Genomic DNA, 21,248 nt, shown 5'->3' on the forward strand with positions numbered 1-21,248 from the left:
TAGTCAAAATAAGCAGCGATGCGAAACTCAAAATATTATTAGTCTTTTGTCTTGTGTCTGTTTTGCCTCCACCCTGTTTCCTCTTCACTTGGGTTTTTATTTTATTATTTCTTTTCATGTTTCTTTGTTTTTTTTCTATTTTCATGAAATTTCATTAAAAGAGCAGAAAAACAATCCTGCAGGAAAACACAGAATATGAGATATCCACCGTGGAGTTTTAATGAAGAAAATGTTGGGAAAAAAAACAAACAAAAAAACAAGGTTCATGCTCGGGGGTTGCACCTTCCACAAATAAGACGCCATCTTTTTTCTCACAGATACAAATCTACAGTAGGTGCATTACTCATTACACTGAATACATCAGAGAGGTATTAAAATGAAGTTATGACTCAAAAACCTTCATGATTTTTAGTATGTTTCCATCATATGTGCTCAAAAATTGTTTGGTGATGACAATTACAGTCACATTATGTACAGTTGATTGCACAGTATAATATACATAATAGAGCAGTGGTTCACAACCTTTTTTGGCTCGTGACCCCATTTTGGGGCGGCAGTGGCTCAGGTGGTAGAGCGGGTCGTCCTATGATCAGAGGGTTGGCGGTTCGAATCCCGCTCTGTCCCGGTTGCTGCCGTAGTGTCCTTGGGCAAGACACCTTACCCACCTTGCTCCTGATGGGTCGTGGTCAGCGCCTTGCATGGCAGCTACCGCCATCAGTGTGTGAATGTGTGTGTGAATGGGTGAATGCAATGTACTGTAAAGCGCTTTGGGTATCGTTACAGGTATAGTAAAAAGCGCTATATAAATACAGACCATTTACCATTTACCATTTTGACATCACAAATTTCTGGTGACCCTGCGATCACGGTCGTCAATCAAGATGCGCCAGCTCAGATGTTTTTTTATGCTGCATTTTATTTGAACTCGATTTATATTCAAGAAAGTGAAAGTATAGAATACAGTTGTTTAAGACTGCTTTAAATCTTAATTCTAAAAAGAATAATAATTAACCCTCAATTACTAGACATTTCAGGTGACCCCATTTGAATTCCAGGCGACCCCACATGGGGTCATAACCCCAAGGTTGAAAAACACTGTAATAGAGGTTGTCCTATATGTTGCAAAAATAACGATGACAGGTATCACTGTATAAATTAAGGGTTAGGGTTAGGGTTAGGGTTTGGATTTACATTCAGGTTCTGCAGCTGTGTCATTCTGACCATGTCTCCACATGAACACTAAATGCAGCGTCACATACACTATTAAGGTTTTTGGTCTGAGGTGTGAAAACCCTCATGGCTCCTTCCTGTCTCTGGTCTGATGCCGTGAAATGGGCGGGACTACGTACGCTGAGTGACAGCTCCTGCATTGTGCTCCTTGCTCTGATCCGTCTGGGACTCAGGCTCCTCGTTGGTAACTGCTTCGTCTGCAGCATGCTCTCTCTCTCTTTCTCTCTCTCTCTTTCTATCCCACTCCCCCTAAGCCCCCCTTCCTTCCTTCCCTCCTCCCCTCTCCCACTATTTTCTATTTATCTGTACACACACCTCCACCCTTCTTCCCCCCTGTCTTTTCCCTGAGTTTTCTGTATGCGTTCTGCATCTTTACTCACTCCCCTCCCTGCTAACGGAGGTGGGCAAGCTTCCCAGTGCTGGTGCATCTAGCAGGTGCAGCCTCTTTCTCTCCTCCCTCCCACCCTCCCTCTCTGTCTCTCTCTCTCTCACTACCCTTGCTCTACCAGTGTGCACACTCGGCTCTCTCTGTGCCTGCGTTTTTTTTCTCCCCCCTCTCATTCGTTCTCTGCCTCTCAGCGGCAGCAGCTCAGGGAGGCAGCTGTATGTGTGCGTCTGCATCACAATTGCCACAGGTAAAGACAGCTGCACCGTCGGATGTTGCTAACCCCAGAGGGGGGCGAGGAGGGGGTTAGGGAGCCTTTGCTACTGCGGTTGCAAGTTCCTCATCCCGGTGCGGGGCGCACATTTCTAATCATCTCTAAGAAGGCATCCTAAGAAGAGGGGGAGAGAGAAGAAGAAGAAGGACGAGCAGAGCATCCCAGCAACCAGACCAACAAATCACAGGCTGACAGGAGAGAGCACGGGCTTTCAGGAACTGAGAGAAAAGCAGAGGAGAGACCATCAGTGGGATATTTAAAAAAAAGATTGTGGCTTCCTCTTTGTGTTTTTTCTTCTCTGTTCAGTCGTTTCCATCCACTCCCTGCTTCTCATCCTCTTCCTCTCTCATTTTATCCCTCCACTGGCGGAATGTTCCCTGCAAATAGATGATGAGAAGAGGCTTTTTCTGAGCGCATGCTGCAGTATTAACGGACAGTGCACTGAGACAGCAGGGCGCTGAGCGGACAGCTTGGAGAAATCTGATCCACGGCCGGCTGGAGAAGGAGCAGGAGCAGGATCAGGATCACGCGTCGCAGTTGCAGATTTATCCGCCCTGTGATACCACTGCGCGACAACACCCCTCATTCTTTTCTCTCTCTTTTTTTTCTCCCCCTCTCTCCCTCTCTCTCTTTCTCTCTGCCTCTCTCTCTCTCTGTGCTCATCTGAAGTGTTGCTTTTTGACTGGATCCGCAAAAATTAATTGGATTCTACGGCTTTATTTTTAGCCTCACTGGAATTGAGAGCAGACATAGAGGAAACAAAGTGGGTTTGGATCCAAAGAGTGCATAAATAAGAGAGAAAAATCAAAATCAAAGAGCGAAAAAGATCGAGGATAATCCTACAGGAGTGTGTTGGACAGACGCATAGACGACCGATCTCTTTGCTCTTGTTCTCTTTCAGTTACGAAAGAGACTGATTTTGGGAGCTGAGGGAAGCTGACTCGGCTGAAAGCTGTTGGACCGGGCTGCATCGGGAAACATTTGCTCCTTTTTTTTCTTTTTTTCCCTCCCTCCTCTGGTCCGGTACAGGGTGGGTGGAAACGACAGGACCCACCCTGCAAGTTTCACTTCCCTTGATTTAGACGACACTGTCCCATGGTGGATTGTTCATGGAGGGGGAATAACGTACACGCATGTTGAGCAGAAATAGCTGTGGATTTTAGCTGCAGTGGCATCCCAACACCGATGCCATGGATTCCTCACATGCATAAATGTAAAGCTGTTCCTTCCCACCCATCTCTCCCTCCCGTCTCTCTTTGTCCCTCTTCCTTCCTGTTCGAGGCATCACTTCTTCTAATTCTTCTCCTCCTCTGGTTTTTCCCTGCTGTGAACATCCTGAAGTTCGCTGTTGCTTCAGTCGAACATAGGGACTTGGGGCAAGACTAAACACGGACTAACGGGCCGATTATCCGTCTGTGGCAGCTCCCCCATTTCTCACTGGGTGTCTCAGAGTGTGAGTGTGTGTGCTTGTGTGTCTGTGATTGCGTGTCTGCATGTATCTGCACCCCTCCCCTCCTCTCTATCCTTGGATTATACATTTGTATACGTGTTATTGAGAGTGCGTTTTTTTTCCCCCTCCCATCCGTCTCTTCACCTTTTTTTCCCCCCCTTTGTCTCTTCTTCTTGATGTCCGACATTGTTGGGAACCTTTCTGCCTTGTGCTATACCGATGCCTATCGCAGGGTTAACCCTCAATGAGCCATAACGGACGGCGGAAGGGAAGTATGAGCGAGTGTTCGGGGGCAGCCGTGTCCGGGGTGGTGATCCTGGAGGAACCTGAGGCTTCGGGGGCTTCGGGGGGCCGCGGGGAGGGCCAGGCCCAGGATCAGGGTCCCCTTCGCTGCGCCGTTTGGCCACGCCAGCAGACATGGCTGTGTGTGGTCCCCTTACTCATTGGATTCATCGGCCTTGGATTGAGCCTGATGTTGTTGAAATGGATTGTCGTGGGTACTGTGCGGGATTACGTGCCGACAGACTTGGTGGATGCTAATCGAATAGGCCAGGATCCTATCTTCCTCTCCAAGCCGAGTGGGATTCCCAAAAGTCCCGATACTACTACTACTACTACAACTCCGACGGTTGATGGCGGGAACCCCACGCAGAGGACTGTAACTGTCGCGAAAGGCAGAACTCGCTCCACCGCCACTACTACTACTACTATAAACCCCAGAGGGGGCGGTAGCCAAGTAACCCCTCGGAATCCTGTAAACCGAAACGGACGCGGACCTTCAGGTTTTACTACGACCACCGCGGCGCCGAGGACCACCTTCATAATTGGAGTGGCCACGTCGAGCCCCTCGCCGTCCAATCCCACCGTGCTCCACGACTCGACACAGATGTGGACCCCGGAGCACACCACCACCGAGACGGTTTCTACTACACTCACCACGCGCAGCCACGGCCACCGCAAAACACGTGAGTCACTCCTGCCAGCGGGTTTGATCTGTGGAAACTTTTTTTACGAGATTTGTTGGGTTTGCTTTCTCGGAGCAGATGAATGGTTTATTTCATTGAAGCCATTCCATAGGTGTGTGTGTTGAGTGAATGGTCCGATTGGTTGGTTTTTTATCAACAAGACTTGAGTTAATGTTTTGATTTATGTGCGACAGTTATGAGATTTTACAGTTTATCCAGACTATTTGGTTTTGCAATTACTGACCTGTCATGGAAATTCCATATCTAACACTCCTGTAGGCCGATCAATGGCATTGATTGGTCACAGTAACACTATCTGAACTATTGCAGGACTCAGTAGTCGATCTCCTGGTTGTTTCTTTGCTGCATCATGTGCTGGTGGCACAGTGACGTCCTTTACAGCAACATGGGAAATGGTGGTAGATGCAACTTTTGGTCTTAAACAGAATGAGTGAGTGTGTGTGGAGTGTGGTGAGATAGTGAGTGGTCATACTGTAGCATCACATTGCGTGGACGAGAGGTGTACAGATCATTAGCCAGGTCATTTTTCTCCAGCTGCTTAGTGCAATGTGATCAATAAGGTGATATCTGTGAGATGGAGGAGAATAAGATCAGGTTGGAGTTGTTAGTTAGACATGAAGGAAATGTCTGTCTGCATGGATATCTCATCTGATGCATGCTTCTGTTAATAAAATATCACTTTGGTTTTTAAAATGCACACTGCACTTGATGAAAATATAGAAAATATGTACTAAGTGTCCTGACACATGTGCATGCATGCACCCGTACGTACACTAAGTGGTGTTGTTTACTTGCTGCAACCTTCAAGCTACAGAGACGTCCTAATGAGGTGTTGCTCCCCTGCTTTAAACCTCCAAGGCTCATTAATGCTAACAGGGTTGTGTCAGAAAATGAAACCTGACTGATAAACTGATCAATTGTTGCATCTCGATGATTTTGTAAAAAGGAATGTGTTTTATAATCTGTGTGTTAATGCTGATTCTTCTACTTTTTTTTTTCTTTTTCCTATCATCACTGTCCTTGACTCAAGTCACGCTGGCAAACATGTTATTGATTAGCGCTACTGGGGATTTTCTTACAGCACACACACACACACACACACACACATTGCACACTCATGTATATACACACAGCTTCCTCCATGATAAATCTTTCTTCTCTCAAAATGGTGTCACATTATGTGCTGGACTTCCCTCTGCTGTCTCTGATCCTGGTCTGGGCCTAAACACCGACAGTTACAGAGTGACAGGAAGGGGCGGGGCGAGGCAGGGAGGGCGTGTGTGTGTGTTATATTTTTAACTGTGACCTCATGCTCAGTGTGTATCAGATCTCTTACGTGTCTGCAGACAAAAAAAAAAAACGTGACAAGTCAGCAGGCATTTGATGAATTTTAGGTGCTATACATCTCATACACTTTTAATCTCTTGTTGCAGTTTAATTTAATATTAAAGCTCCATTCCCACAGCCATGACATGACTCTACGTTAATGTCAAGGTCTGGACCAATTAAATAAGATACAGACATTTGTTGTAAGCTATGAATTAATGAGCACTCACCTAAAGGGCTCTGTTATGACATTTAAGCCTAGTATTGCTGCTATCTCTCAACATATGGTCTTTTGTAATGTATGATTTACTTCACTGCCACCATTTATTCAATTATTGATGACTACATGATGCAAGTCATACTGAATAAGTGATAAACAAAATCAGCCCATCCCACCTGCCGTGGCCTCTACATGCGTGCTCCGCTGCAAAGGTGTGGCTGCTTCTCCTTTGCATCAGTGGTAACGAAAAACGTCGCCCACGCTCCACTCCAGACCAGGGAGACGTTCCCTCTGATAATTAGAAACATAGGAGGGGAAAATTGTGTAGCATTTCATTACCAGGACAAAAAAAAATGGAGGCTATTCATCATCATCTCTTCGTTTATTAATTAACCATTAATAGAAGAATGCCATTCCTCCAGCAAGTGCTCCTGCAAACCATTAAGCCCTGTTGATAGATATCCCAGGGAGAATGTCACTCCTTCTCTTCTCCTCGCTCACCCGCGGGAAACTTCTGCCGCTATAGAATCGCCAAGTCGTTCGATAATCCTAAACACCCTTCGCCCTCCCACCCCCTCTATTTCACCACCCACATGCTGCTTTGATTTGAAAAGGCCATCATTTTCACATTAACTATCCATTATCTGTGAATGTGTTATGCGGTATTACTGGATCGCCTGTGTTGGCTTGAGCTCAGAAATGGAGGGAATTCTATTAATTTAAGTAAAGCCGGCCATCTGCGCCCTCTTATCAATGCTGTCGCTGTCTTTGTGGGTCACCAAATTAAGATGGACATAGATTTTATCCGACACTGGGCTACGGTTGATTTCAATGGCCTGTAGAGATGTGACATGGGGATGAGCTGCCGGGCTGCTAAGTTTCCTTTCAACAATATCCTTATAAATGGGAGAGACTCCTGGAGGGTTCATCACTGCTGCTCATTAATTTGTGGTGTTTTATCTTTACTCGTGAGGAGCGATGTTTGTTCCACGGCCACGGTGCCAGTGCAGCAGCAGATATGGAGATATTTGGAGGGTCATCTTAGCCCATGACAACTAAGAGAGAGTCAAGATCTGACAAGTAGAAGGAGATATGATTCAGGCTTTTGGGCGTCCCACTCCCAGCGAAATGCCACTTTGAAAGCGTGATTGACGTATCTACAGAATCCCAAAGATATCACTGTGCTCTAAGCTGCAAGGACGGGGTGGCGAACACATGGGAGAGATGATTCCATTATAGGGAGCCAAGTGACCTCTGCACTGCCGGGCAAAATGTCAGGTGATGCCTCAGCGATAATGTCACATGGATCAAGCGAACTGGAAATCGGATCTGTGCCCTTACACGCCACCCCTGTTAAGATGATAAGTTATGATCAGTAGTGCAGTAAAGCTTCATATAAAGGCAGATAGGAATTTTTTTTTAAAAGATGAGAGACTGAAGAGGAGGAGGATGGGTAATTAGAAGTTAGAGAGAGCAGATGAGTCAATAGTGATGAGTAAATCCCAAGATAATTATTTATTTAGCACCAGGGCTGCATTACAGTAGCTGCATGAGTTTCTCCTAATAAAACAAAAACAAACAATAAGACTGAGTTAGTCAGAAAAGCTGATCAAGCAAAACAGTGTTTGACACCTGGGATTTGTTTTAATTAAATCATGAGGTCAGGCGTACCATTATTTTTTTCCTTACTTTGGTTGCTACTGTAAGATCATTTGTGCTTTAAATATTTTAATAAATTATACTCAGGTGAACACTTCAAAGAAACCTGCAGGGGAAAGCCTGAACTTAAAGGGGACATATTATGGAAATATCACTTTTTGAAGGCTCTTTAACATATATTTGGGTGTTTTTCTTGCCTTCCGTCCCCCAAAATGTGAGAATTGACAAAAATATCTGTAATATGCAGGCTCCCTGGGTTGAAATCCATGTGGTTTTATGAGCTGTTCCCTCAGATGTCTTCCAGTGATGTTACTAGGATTCGAATTTGCATAATACCACCCCTACCTGGTACCAGTAGAAGGGGCGGGGCAAGCAGTGGTTCATTTGCATTTAAAGCGAGCTGTATTGTTTAATCCTTGGGTTATTTTGACCAAAGCATGTCACATACATGTCTTAAAGACACCTGGGAACTATTTTAATTTGTGGAAAGGGGGCATAATATGTCTCCTATAAGATGTTTGTATAGGAACCAGCTCTGGGTCTTCAGAGCTCCAGTCTGAGGTCCTTATCTCCAGTCAGTGGGATTAGGTTTCATTCAGACATGTGACCCTAAAACCTAAATCCAGATTTAAAGGCCATCAACGAAGCAACAGAATAACATTATCTCACCTGTCAGTCACACACAGTCCCAGGCTGTTGAAGGACTGTTTTGATAGATGGTCCGTGGGCTCGGTGTTTTTCATTAAATGATGCTTCAATGACACGTTTAACAGGCTGTTTTCTCATAGCTGCAGTTCAGGGCCCCTCAAGGGAGACCTGAGGGAAATAGTTCTCGCTTATAATAAGCAACAGTGACATGACAGTCACGCACAATAAAGTGGTGCTTATTGCTGCTCTGTGTGACAACACTTTAGTGCAGGGAAGTTGTATCCTTTTCTTTAATAGTGTTTGTGGCGTATCGTGCTGACTCGTGCACTTTCACCAAAAATTCGCAGTGAATTATTTTATGACAAAGTCACAGAGGAAATGGATCAGATGATACCTGAGCTCATATCCTGACTGCTGCTGCATCACCACACATAATTCAACCAAGATTTACAGTTGACGTCTCTCAGCTCCTGTTCTGTCTCTCAGCCCGAAGCCCTGATGAGGATTATTCTTCTTCTTTGGAAGTATAAATCAGAATCTGTTGAAAGGTGGGATTGTTTCGGTCTCATCAGTGACTGGTTGAGGGTCAATGTGCAATTTATGTCTCTCACCCAAGGCCAACAATCACCTAACCTGAAATAGTGGGCTTCAAATACAATATAATTTGTGTATAGTTTGGTCAAAGCTTGAGATTGGCTGTAGTGTTTAAATGTCCATGTTGTAAATGTAGATTTCCATATAGTATGTATTAATACTTTGGCAGTATCAAAACCCCAGTCAACAGAGAAATACACACAACTTGTGTTCAGAAGCTGCACCTTCAAATGCTGTCAGGGCTTATGTAACTTTGTGATGTCACAGCCATGCCCCCACCCCACAAGCCACAACCCTTTGGTCCTACTTTCCAGCCTTGCAATATTTGGCTTTCACTGAGTGTTTTATTCTGACATCTGCTCTATTTTCATTGGCTTACTTTTACAGTCAGCCAATCAGAAGAGAGGATCAGAGCCTCCTCTGAGAGAAGAGATCTAAAATGCCACACTGAGATGATTTTGCTTCTGAAAACACAAATATATCTTCTTATGGAACATTATTTCAAATAAAACAGAGTAAAGTGTCAAATCTGGGACCTATAAGTGTTTTGTTTGCTACTTCTTTGCTGAATTGAGGTGTTTAATTGGAAATTAATCATGGACTCATGTCTATATACTCAGATGTGTTCACAGAGTCATTTCGTCTGCCACCCATGAATAAAGGCCCCAAATTAACCAGTAATTAACTTTGGCTTTCATCAGTGCCGGCCAATACCGGGGGCATCAGCGAACATGTTTGTGTTGCACTAATCATCTCATATGGAGAGATTTTAGGTTTTAAACCAGATTTTAGGTTTTAAACCAGATTGTAGAGTTCACAATCTTTACACTTGGATTAGTTCTCTGTGAGCTGCTTAGTACCAAGTTCCCTATGGGTCCTATTTTTTTTTTTTTTTTACGTATGCATGTCTGTGTCTGTGCACTGGAAAATCTCCACGTTCACGCTCACAGCAGCAGGTCTGTGTGTGTCTATATGTATTTGATATTTGGGACGCAGCTGTGACATCCTGCGTGAATGAGAGCTGAAATCAGAACCATCCTTGAACCATCCTTGAATCCCTCGCAGCTGAAAGAGCTTTTTAAAGGACAAAATTACAGTTTTTTGAAGGAGGCAATATGTGAATGAAATGGTGACTGAAATCAATATCCATAGTGTGAGTATTTGGTTACACTGTAAAAAAGAAAAAAAAAGAAAAGAAAAAAAAATGTTGTATTTTTCTCAGGGATTTTGTATTGTAGCCTTTAAGAAGTAGGGCCAGAATATAGAGGGAGTCACTCAACCTGAACCTGGGTCTGTATACTATAAGGTTGGACCATGAAAGCATGTTGATAACCTAAAAAATGAGTTGTTTAGTATTAAAACTCCGTTAACGTTTCTGTTTTGCTTGTATTTAAAGATATATTTGTGGCAAAAACATCTACATCTTGTTTCCTTATCTTTCTGGAGCTCTAGGTCAGTGAGCCTGTCCTCTGATTTGCTGATTGGCTCTGATTTTGTTTGTTTTTCTGGTTTGCTATCATATGTTTAGACTCCTAATCCTCCTCTATAATCACAAAAGACATTGGAATCTGACTTCATACAACATTGAACTTTTAAATGCAGCCTTTTAAATCTGATCTACTCCATTTACCTCTGTACAGGGATAAATAATTCAGGTTGTAGCGTTTCACTTTTGGAGGCAAACCAAGAAAAACAAAAAGGTGATTTGTCTTTGGAACTACAGAAAGAAAAGTTTTGAAGTGTTGTTTAATCAAATTGTGATAAATTGCGACTCACTACCGGGTTCATCCATCCATTCAAAACAGAATAAAAGACTTTTTCTCTTGTAGTAAACCGGCGTGGCTCCGGGGGGTCGATCAGTCGCCTCTGAATTGTAAGAAGTGGTCTCAGATTGTTGGACATTGTAAAAGTGCTTTGCGTGGTCATCAGACATGCTAAAGCACAATATAAATGCAAAGCATTCTACCACTTATCATGACACACAGTTACAGGATTCCTCAATGAATTGCAATCACCAGTTGGCCTGCAAGCCCGAGGGTCTTGTGATCAAAATGCCGAGGGGAAACTAGAGTGTGTATTCATGCATCTAAATGATAAGCTCCCATGCGCTTCTCATGTTCTGCTTCATTTCGCTGCCAAGATAACTTATAAGCAACCTCACACGTTGTTCCTAAAAGATTAGTTCATTCTTTAAGTTATATCATTTGAGTCAGTTAATCTCCAATGCACTTGTGGAGACTGTTGAGCTTGACCATGAGCCAAATGCAGCGAAAAAACCTGTCATATCATCCTCCTCCCCCTCCGATGAGAGTTTTAATGTGGTGGTAGATGCCGTGCAAATTATGCTTAACATCACATTTATTCATTCTGATGAAATGTTTTGCAGGGCGAAGACTGATCAAATATTAACGACGCGAAAGAGAAACATGTTCAATATGTAGAGGAAAGTGTAAATAATTGAAGATGGCCCTTTGACAAATTATCCCACGCTGAGCGGCTCCGCGGTGAATCCATACATCTTCTGTGACCAAAGGTGCTCAGGGTGCGTCCCCCTCCCCACTCTCAACTCCCATCGCTGGGTAAGGTTGACATTACTGGAGAGGAAAAGAAACTGAACTGTATTATTTTCTGAGATTTTTCCCCCCAAATTGCTTCATGGCGGCCAAAGGTTTTAAGATTCTCCGTCTTCCTCTCTTTGCTCACTTCCTCTCCTCCCTCTCCCCTCTATCAGCTGCGTCCAGATGATGATGATGATGAAGTACACAGTGGTTAAGTGTTGCCGCTAACTTCTGCAGAGCTTTTAATAATGAATTCAGGTTTTAGCTGCTTTGATTAGATGAGGTTCGCTCCGTTTTATTGGAGCCAGTGGCGGCCGGGCGGGCGGCGGCAGCGGCGGTGGTGAGGAGAAAGAAGCAGTTGACAAGATGTAAGAGAAGTTAATTCCTTTTCTGGGACTCACCTGCCCTGTGTCGGCTCTCCAGAGGAGGCTGCCACCTGCCAGCTACTGGAGCTGCTCCGGTGTCTTCGTTCTCTGAGGTGTGGATTGTTTTGTACTCAGTAGTGGAGATGGAGTAGTTTTTATTTGGTAGAGTCTGAAGCTGCTTGGTTATAATAACACACCTGTATTGGAACAGTCGCCGGCCCGTCAGAGGATCAGCAGCCAATCCATAAACATCTTGTCTTAGACTTCATAAAACTTGATGTAAATTAACTACCAAAGTCTAATATTTTGTTTCCTGGTTTTCTATCATACGTCAGAGCGTGCAGTTATAAGGAGCATATATTGATTTTTGGGGGTTATTAAATAAGAGAGGCAGTAATAATCTTCACCCCTCTCCCACTCGCCCACCTTTCCCTCCCTCCCTCCTCTTATTAAATCCATCAGCTGGCCTACAGCAGCGAACCGTTTAACACAAGTAAGCAAATAAACATCAGACTGTTAGGAGTTCAGCTGTAGCCAACAGCTAGTGTTGCAGTTTGTGTCTCTGCAGAGGAGAAGTTTGACAAACAGCAGCTCCACAGCTTTGACCCGTGGATGCACAAGGAAAACGACGGCAACAACATGGTTGACCCTGCCTCCTACAGTGATGTTTTTGAAGATACTGTACAATATCAACTTGTAGTGACCGTAGCATACAGTATAAGTCAAGTGACACTTAAGCGTCTGTTAGTTTTATGCTTCAGATATAAAATATTCACCCGTGACTCCCCCCTCCCTGCCTCCTGCTCATGATGCTGCAGGCACCTGGCAGTAAACAATGCTATTAGCAACGATACAATGTGCACAGGGCAAAGCAGGGAGCCGAGCCGTTCAGGCCGATACCAGTGCTGCTCTGATATGATTTCTTTCAGTGGCTGAGCTGTGTGATTGAATTTCTTCCCTCTTCTCCCCGGCCATCTCTCCCTCTCCCTCTCTCCCTCTCCCTCCTAGTGTCTCTTACTGCCTGTCTCAAGGTCAGCTCGTCTGATTCATATTACCGCTGCTGCTCCTGCTGCTGATGTTGGCTGAACCTGCTGGAGTGTCATTAAGAGTGGCTGCGTTACGAGGAAACTGTCCAGTGTTGGCCGTCCAACTGTTAACATTTTTATCCACAGGAAAAGTGCAAAGAGCGCAGTGATTGTTTCAGATGGAGCACAGGTAGTGATGAATGTAATGAATGCACTCATTTGCCTTTAAAGGTGTTAAGAAATGGCCGTTTGTCCTGTTTGTCGCGCCTCCTTCCACGAGTTGCTGTACGAGTTTCCCAGAGAAAGGAAAACAAATTTGATTGGTCGTTATCGAGCGGGCGGGATATTCAATGTTTGGGGCGGGATCAAGCTCGGTGTGTGTGTGTGTGTGTGTTTAGCTAACGTAGCTAACTGTTAGCTCGTAGGCTTGCTACGTTATAACTTAGCTAGCGAGGCTAAATGATGGACCTCAGGGATCTGGAGGAGGAGAGTTTGTGTCGGTGGTGGTGGACGAGTCTCCTGCATCATTAATTGACGGATGACGGATCCAATATCAGTGGCTGATCAATCATGAGCAACATGACGCATAATTGTGCGTCTGCATTATCCAATGCGAAAAAACAACCCCACTTTCACTCAGGATTTACCTGAAAATAGAATTTTGCACAAAGTTTGGGCTGCATTGTCTGATAGATGAATGATTACAATAATGTTAAGACCCATAGTGGGCTCAAAATCAATGTTCTTTTCTAAATACCTTTAAAAATGAGATATTTATGTGGCTTTGTTTATAGAAAGAAAGAGCTCTGTAACTTTGTGACATCACAAAGATGCAGTCAGCACCCTCAGCCATAGCCCAAGCCCCGCCCACTTTGATCAAGCATCCTGAAATCTGATACATTTTTATTGGATGCCAATCAGCCTGACTGTGGTTTTAGCTTCCTCACACCCAAATGTATCTTTATATGGAGCAACACTTCACATAAAACACCAGAGAAATGCAAAGTGAGGAACCTTTAAGTAAAGAATCCTGCACCACTGGCCCCGTCTGTGTTTCACTGCTGCTGTTTGGCTAAATGATGTTTTGAAATATGGAGCACCTCGAGCTAATCGAATGAATCTGTTTTCCTGGCCATTAATTTTGACATCAGCACCAGTTAAAGTTTCCTCCCCCTTGGTTACTTATAGATAATGATTCTTTGTGTGTGGGTGTGTCAGTGTTGTTGTGCCACATTGTTCATGCACATTTAACATGAGCCGCCTCAACCATCCTCTGCTCTGCACAAGATATTGATCCCAGTGTGATTGTATCCTGGTCTTTTGCCACTCAGCAGTTTAGCAGTCGGCCCCCGCCAGCGAGCGGGGCCTGCATATGGGCGTGGGTTCTGATTATCCCGAGCTCGCTGCATTTTGCCGCGGTTATTTTTAGCTTCAAAGACTGTTGCCAGCTTCTCTGTGAGAGGCTCCGTGGAGCTGGCTTTTCTGGTGGAGGCCTCGGAGCTGACAGCGCTGGAGGAAATAGAACAAAGAGGCACAGAGGAGACAGTCGAGATGGCGACTTCGGTGTCAGTGGAAGATGGTTTTATTTTGGAAACACAACAGTTAGGGAGGATTTAGCGTGTTAAGCTCTGTGGAAAATAATTTCCTGTCGTCTTGTGTTTGTTTATTTTCGGGACCGCTCCCATTGTACTGTATCTTATTATGCTAAGTAACAGCAAGTGGAGGCCTCAATAATGGGAGTCTCAAGATGTAGGAGACTAATTTTCCAGGAAATCAGAGCTGTGAAACCGCACACTTCTTCTATTACCACACAGGAGGTTTCCCGGGGTAACAGGCTGCTTCCTAGAAGGTCACTTTCACCTTGAGGGAAAACACACCTCAATAAAACACACACACACAGAGAAAGAGAGAGGGAGTGAGAGAGAGAGGTAAGCTCTATGTCATATGTTTGACGTCGGTCCTCTCAGCTCTGTCCTTGGGGCAGATGGTCACATCATTTGTCTTTTTGGTAGCCTGACATGGACGGAGCGTGTGTTTGTGTGCGTGTCTAGACGATCAGTAGATTCAGTCTGAGCTCAGTGTTCACTAAATAGGTTTCACCCCGTCCTCTTTTTCCCCTTTTATTGTAGGTAGAGTGAAGTTTGTGAAGTTATAGATGAACCAGTTTATCATGTGGGCTAAAAATAGTAATGCAGCAAAAAGAAACGTGTTGTTTATCGTTTGTTTTATGAAGCAAAAGCAGCAAATCTTCACATTTGAGAAGCTGGAACGAGCAAATCAGTGACACTGCCCTGTGATAAATGACTTCAGCATTTATCAAAATCATTCTTGATTAGTTTTCTGTCAGTCGAACGGTCATTTCAGCTTCACATCACTCTCTACCTGCTCTCTCTTGCTCTGTCTCTTGTTTTGTTGTTTTTCCCTCTGTCTAAAGCCAGGACACTCCTGACAGCTGTCTCACAGAGACTCTCTGTGTCAGTCTCTGTGAACTGGTGGGCTGTCTGTCTGTCTTTCTGTCTGACTTTCTGTCTGTCTGTGTCTTTGTAAGAGACACATATCTACTTGTGACAGGTGGACTCTCTTGCTTTCTGTCTGACATGGAAGAAATGAATGGAGACAAACATGGAAGAGAGGGGAAGTCAAAACAGAATAATGGGGAATGAGAAATACATTAAGGGTCAAGGAGGGTGGGGTGGGGGGCTGGAGAAAACCTTTTGCACTGGGCAAGAAGGAAACCAGCCCCTCATCCATCCAGTAAACAGTGAGTTCTCCCTTCATTCTCCCTCCATCTTCTCCTCTCTGCCCACTCAGTTCATTTACATTTACATTACATCCAGCTGGAGTTGATTTGGTGGAGAGTGATGGATGGCGAGGTTCTGATGCTGTTTATAGAAATGGGCTCAGGGGGTAAGCAGTGTCAGCTGTTTGCAAGGTGGCGAGCGCAGTCGGATACAATATGCTTTGCTCGTTAGCGACTAAATTGCTAGCCGAAACGGTGGCACATCTATTTATAGGATATGAAGGTTTAATGTCTGCTGCTTGTCACAGTAACTAGCTAGTTAGCACGTTTGACATGAGTCTGACAATGCATCCAATTTGCCTGCAGATGTTTTTGGCCCTGCGCTAAGTTTTGAACCTGGCCTGTGACTTTTTGACCTCAATTAGTCATTTTATGCCTCCAAATTAAATCTGGAAAAGATTGCGTCCTTCAACAACATCTGAGCAATGTTTTTAAATTATTTATTATACTTGTCATTATTAGAATTACTCGAAAAATAGGACCTATATTGTCTGGAAACATTTATTAATGACATTTAGGTTGATAGCCATATAAGATAGATTTCTTTATTAATACATTTACAGACAAATACACACAGCCTGTATTCAGACACTGAGCCTTAAAATGAGCCGTCAGGATTTATGTAACTTTGTGATGTCACAGCAAAGCAGTGATTTTTAGTGGTTAAAACCACAAAGATATCTTCTTCTCATGGATCAACGCTTCAGATAAAACACAGGAAGAGCCTAAAATACGGGACCTTTATAATAATCAAATGCACAAATTATCATTGGTTTCTTCCTGCAGTATAAATGGAAAACAGTGCCTAATGGAATTTGCTGTGTGAAAGCCAGACACGGCTGATCCAGACAGGATTAATATCACCGGGTGCATCTGTGACACACACACACACACTCAAAAAAAATGACCCAACCTACCCTGTGGAAACCAATGCTGTCATAACGGGGCTTTTGTGTGTGTGTGTGATACCAGATGGCCATTCATGCAAGGAGAATAAAAAAAAAATCTCTATGATCTCCCTTGAATCACTGCTCAGACTCTGGACAATCCAGCAGCCGCCAAGATTTAACACATTGTTACTGGACAGGACAGTATGCTTCATTTTTGTAAATCGCTGCACGTTAACAGCCGACTGGTTTGTTATTTCTCATTGTTTCTATTCGCTTATTTGTTTTCCTGCTCACGGATCTAGCCGTGGTGGGTTTGGTTAGCGGGTATGATAATCATTTGTTCTTTTTTATCTAGAGGATCAGCACTGTTTTGTTTTTTTGTTTGCTTGTTTGTTTGTTTGTGCAGCGATAGATCCGCAGCTGAAACAAACAGCCAACACATTCCTGCAGGATAGCGGCCTTTCTCTGGTTCTCAGGTTTTCCTCACAGATTCAACCATTATTGAGCAGTCAGCTTGCAAAGTGGTTAGATATTGCTGTCTGAGTAAAACAAGCAAAGTCTGTGCAGCCGATGAGTGTGTTTGTGTAGCATACACTCTGTGTTCATTGGCAACACCAACACACACACACAGAGACACACACAGAGAGACCAGCCTGGGGTGCTGCTATACAGGAGGTATGCATTTCTATATGTGCCCGGTAAATGAAGACGGAGGACTGTGGAGGATGTGGTGTGACAGCTCAGTAAGGAGGCTGCAGCAACGTGTTAATAAAAGGAAACAGTGGGAACACAGCAGAAACTAGGCCATAAAGACCAGCAGGTCCATCAATCCATCCATTTTCCTGGGCTACTTTTTTTCCCGTCCTTGGCTGCAGAAAGAGTCGGTGAATATCCCAAGAAACAAAGTCCACATGCACAGACGGGGACAAACTGAGCCTTATTAGAGACACTAATGTAAAAGAACTGATGAACTCTCGTCTCCACAAGATGATGCTTCTGGTGGGTAATTTTTGCCAAACCTTGGTTAGAATTCAGTGACATTTTCGATGTTAAATGCTAATGTCAGTCAGTGACTCTCTCTTTTATCCAGACTGAAAATAACTCAACAGTTACTTGATGGATTGCCATGAAATTTAGCCCAGATGTGCCCTGATAATGCAGGCTAATGACTGTGGGAGTTCGCTGACTTTCCCTCCAGCATCCAGCTCCACCATGATTGGCATTTGTAGTTATGTAGTAAAATGTCTAAACAATTATTGGCCCCGGCAACCATTAAATCGCACGGTGACATTTGTGCTCCTCTTATTATGAACTACAATAAACGCTGGTGAACTGTGAACCTTTAATCTCGCACCACTATCAGGTTGTTTCGTGGCCAAATACCTGGAAAGCTTCATTTGTTTTGCACTGTGAGCCGCGTGTTGCATCCTACTGGTGTTTAAATTCATACTTCTTCACCCTGGTGCCATATAAAAACTTAAAGTGGCTGTTAAATCCATTCTCTGCATCACTCACTTCAATTATTCAGGTCCCTTATAGAGCAATATCTACAGCAGAAAGATGTGTTTTTGTGTGTTAGATGTTGCTTGTCTGCGTTTTTCTATGCACCAAAGAAGAGCACCACTTCTCATTTAGCAGAGGGTACAATGACGATAAATGATTTCTGATTTCATCAACAAAATTGTGTTGGTGTGCTACATTTCCTGGACCACACATCTTCTTTCTGTCCGTGTGCCATGGTATTTTCGCCTTTTTGCATCCATTGAAAGGCGAATGAGGCACAAATGAAAATGTGAACGACTTTGGTGCAATGCTGGAAGTGATGCAATGCTCCAATGGTTAGCTGCAAAACTGTATAAGCAACATCTTCTTTATTATTTATTAATGTTTTTGTTTTGTTTTTTACATAAAAGCCATTACTGTTTTTATTCTGTTGGCCGCCCGCTGCGACATCCAGTTCAGATGTGCTTGGTTCCTGAGGCGATGAACACGTCACAGTCTGGAGCTGTCAACGCTCCATCCATCCACCACTTGTCTGCAGTGACTGATGTCCAACGCCCGCTCTCCCTTTCTCTCTCTCTCTGTTTCACAAATCACAAACACATATTAACTGCAAACCACTTGCACACATACACTCCTTCACACTCACAGAGGGAGAGAAAGAGATTTGGGGCGTCACTCGTCTGGCTCTGCAGCCCATGAGGAACATAGAGAGAGGAAGATGGACAGGCAGGAGCTGTCAGCGAGGACACCGGGACACAGAGGCGGCGTCTCACTTCAAATAATGAACCACATGTGAAGCGTCAATTCAGCTCCAATTAGATCAGATGATAATTATCTAAGCTCCAGTCACTCATCCTAATCAGGGTGCAGAGAGGATTTTAAAGGAAAGTGAGAAGTAGAGATTAGTTGTTTGTCTTTCATTAAACAGTGACTTGGTTCACTGTCTTATTTGACCTGTAATATTGGTATATTATAAGATTTTCATACCTTCCCACTTTTATTCTACTGGTAGTTGGCGTCAGTCAATGATTACGCAAGAGCTGTAATGTTGAAAAAACATTCAACACCCAGAAGGTTTTTCTAAAAAGAAAAAGAAAAAGAAAACCTTTCTGACAGTCAGAAGATGCCTTGATGACATTTATGAATGAGAAAAGACAGTTGCCGTTATCTCCAGCGACGCGCCCCCACTTTGCCTGGAAAGACAAGTGAAAGAGTGGCAAGTGAAAAAATCGGCAACGCGGTTTCCAGATTTCAGGACATCGGCAGTGGGCGGAAAGAAAATCCGGAGATTTGGCAGCATCAGGACGGTGGAAGACAATCTGTGTAAATCTTTCAGGGGCCTCTTGTTTAATGTGCATCTGCAAAGCAGCTCCTCTCTCATGTTTCACTCATACTCTGGTGGAAAAAAAACGCTCACGTTTTTATCATTGTTTACATTTTTTTATTCTGTCAGATTAGAGGAAATCAACCTGGATGTGTAGGAGGGATTTTAAGATGTTGATTCACAAAATAATTTATATATATGTATTTTTTTTAGGATAAAATTTGATTTTAATGCCAAATCTCAACTGGTGGTGACAACACACATGATTTTTCGTGTTAAAAAGTAAATGGTCTGTATTTATATAGCGCTTTTACTATACCTGAACGATACCCAAAGTGCTTTACAGTACATCACATTCACACACACATTCACACACTGATGGCGGAAGCTGCCATGCAAGGCGCTAACCACGACCCATCAGGAGCAAGGTGGGTAAGGTGTCTTGCCCAAGGACACTACGGCAGCAACCGGTACAGAGCGGGATTCGAACCGCCAACCCTTACTGGCAAGGTTTGGAGTTATTTAGCTCCACCTCCTGTCCATGCAGCTTTCAGGATTGGCTGCTTGTTTATCTGAGTATAGGTCTTTAATATCAGATGACACAGCCAACATAAAGATTAAAAACAAGACACTTGCTTTAAATGGAATAGAAAAGAAACACGTCCCCCTTGCTCTCACAGGCTTTTATTTGTAAAGTCTCAAACTTATCATTTACTGGACCCCATAATTCAAGTAAACAATTTTCAATCTTCAATTTTCAATCTTCAATCTTTATGATTCACCTCGGTGTGTCAGATCGCCTCCCATCGCTCTGTCAGTCTTTCCTCAATTATCATCTTACCTCTGCCTCAGCCACTCGCTCTCCTCTCAGCCTGTGAAATGTGTAGGAGCAGCAGGTTCAACTGGAGCATGAATGAGCCACGTGACCGACAGCTCTGCCTTGTGTCTCTCTCTTGCCCATTAGCGACCTCTCTGTAGTACAACCACATGTGTGTACTCTTCTGTATATTATATATTATATATTATCTGTTTGAAAGTACATTGAGTAAACCTGCTCATACGCCCTTTTTACATTCTGCACCGACACCACAGCATTAATAATAAATGTCTCACTTCTCTAACAGCGGGACACAATGGGAACATATACAGTAAGTCGGCGGTGTGTCGCTGCAGCTGCACACTGTGGTTATGCTTGAGTAGAGAACTTTCATCATCGTCATATGAATACGTTCATTCTGTATGCTGACATTTTGTACCTTTTAAATGGATTGTGGTGTTTTCAGTGGCGGAGCGACATCAGAGCTCTGACCTGTATGGCCCGTATGGATGAATTATTTCAATCTCTTCATGGAGGAGATGTTCATCTGACCTCACAAGACATCTATCTAAGTGAGCGTATAGATGTGTATGTGTGTATTTCTTACAGCATATGAATGTTTTTGGATGTTGTTCACATGTAATTCAAAAAATAGCACTTATAAAAAGCACACGTCAGTCTTCTTTACATGTTATAAATATATAAATGTATCCACAAGCCACATCTGCCTGTAGCTGACGTGTGTGATATTATGTATGAAATTGATGCATTCACATGTGATGTTCTCTATTTCACATGAAATGTCTGAAAACCACAGATAGTTGGCGTCGGGATATTTTCCAGTCACATATACTATGCATGTGTCTATTTAAAAAGAAAAAGAAAAACTGAGTGCAGGGGACTCACAAAAATGTTGAAATACTACAAAATCTATATATGATAAGTGGAAAATGTGGCGTTTTGCAAGAGAGGAGAAGTAGCAGTTAAAGGGATAGTTCACCCTAGAATGATATTTCGCTCATTATCTACTCACCCTCATGTTGACTAAGGGCTGGAAGAATTTTCGGAGTCCACCGTCCCTTCTCTGAGTTACAGGAGGTCTTGGTGTAGCAGTGCATTTCAATGCCACGGTAGCAAAGGGACACCAGAGCTCTTCGTAAAAAAACACACACAAAAAAACATCCAAATACCTCC

General features: G+C 43.6%; 1 protein-coding gene across 1 annotated transcript in view; it reads left to right on the top strand.

The window, feature by feature from the left end:
- Positions 1-2,185: 2,185 nt before the first annotated feature.
- Positions 2,186-21,248, top strand: part of nrg3a (neuregulin 3a) — a 399,759-nt gene continuing 380,696 nt past the window's right edge. Inside the window, exon 1 of the mRNA XM_085799387.1 lies at positions 2,186-4,304. Coding sequence (XP_085655513.1) covers positions 3,584-4,304 — 721 coding nt within the window. The 5' untranslated portion in view covers positions 2,186-3,583. The remainder of the gene's footprint in view (positions 4,305-21,248) is intronic.

Source organism: Trachurus japonicus, chromosome 15, assembly GCF_045865225.1.
Source record: "Trachurus japonicus isolate A0001 chromosome 15, Traja_1.0".
Lineage (NCBI taxonomy): Eukaryota > Metazoa > Chordata > Actinopteri > Carangiformes > Carangidae > Trachurus > Trachurus japonicus.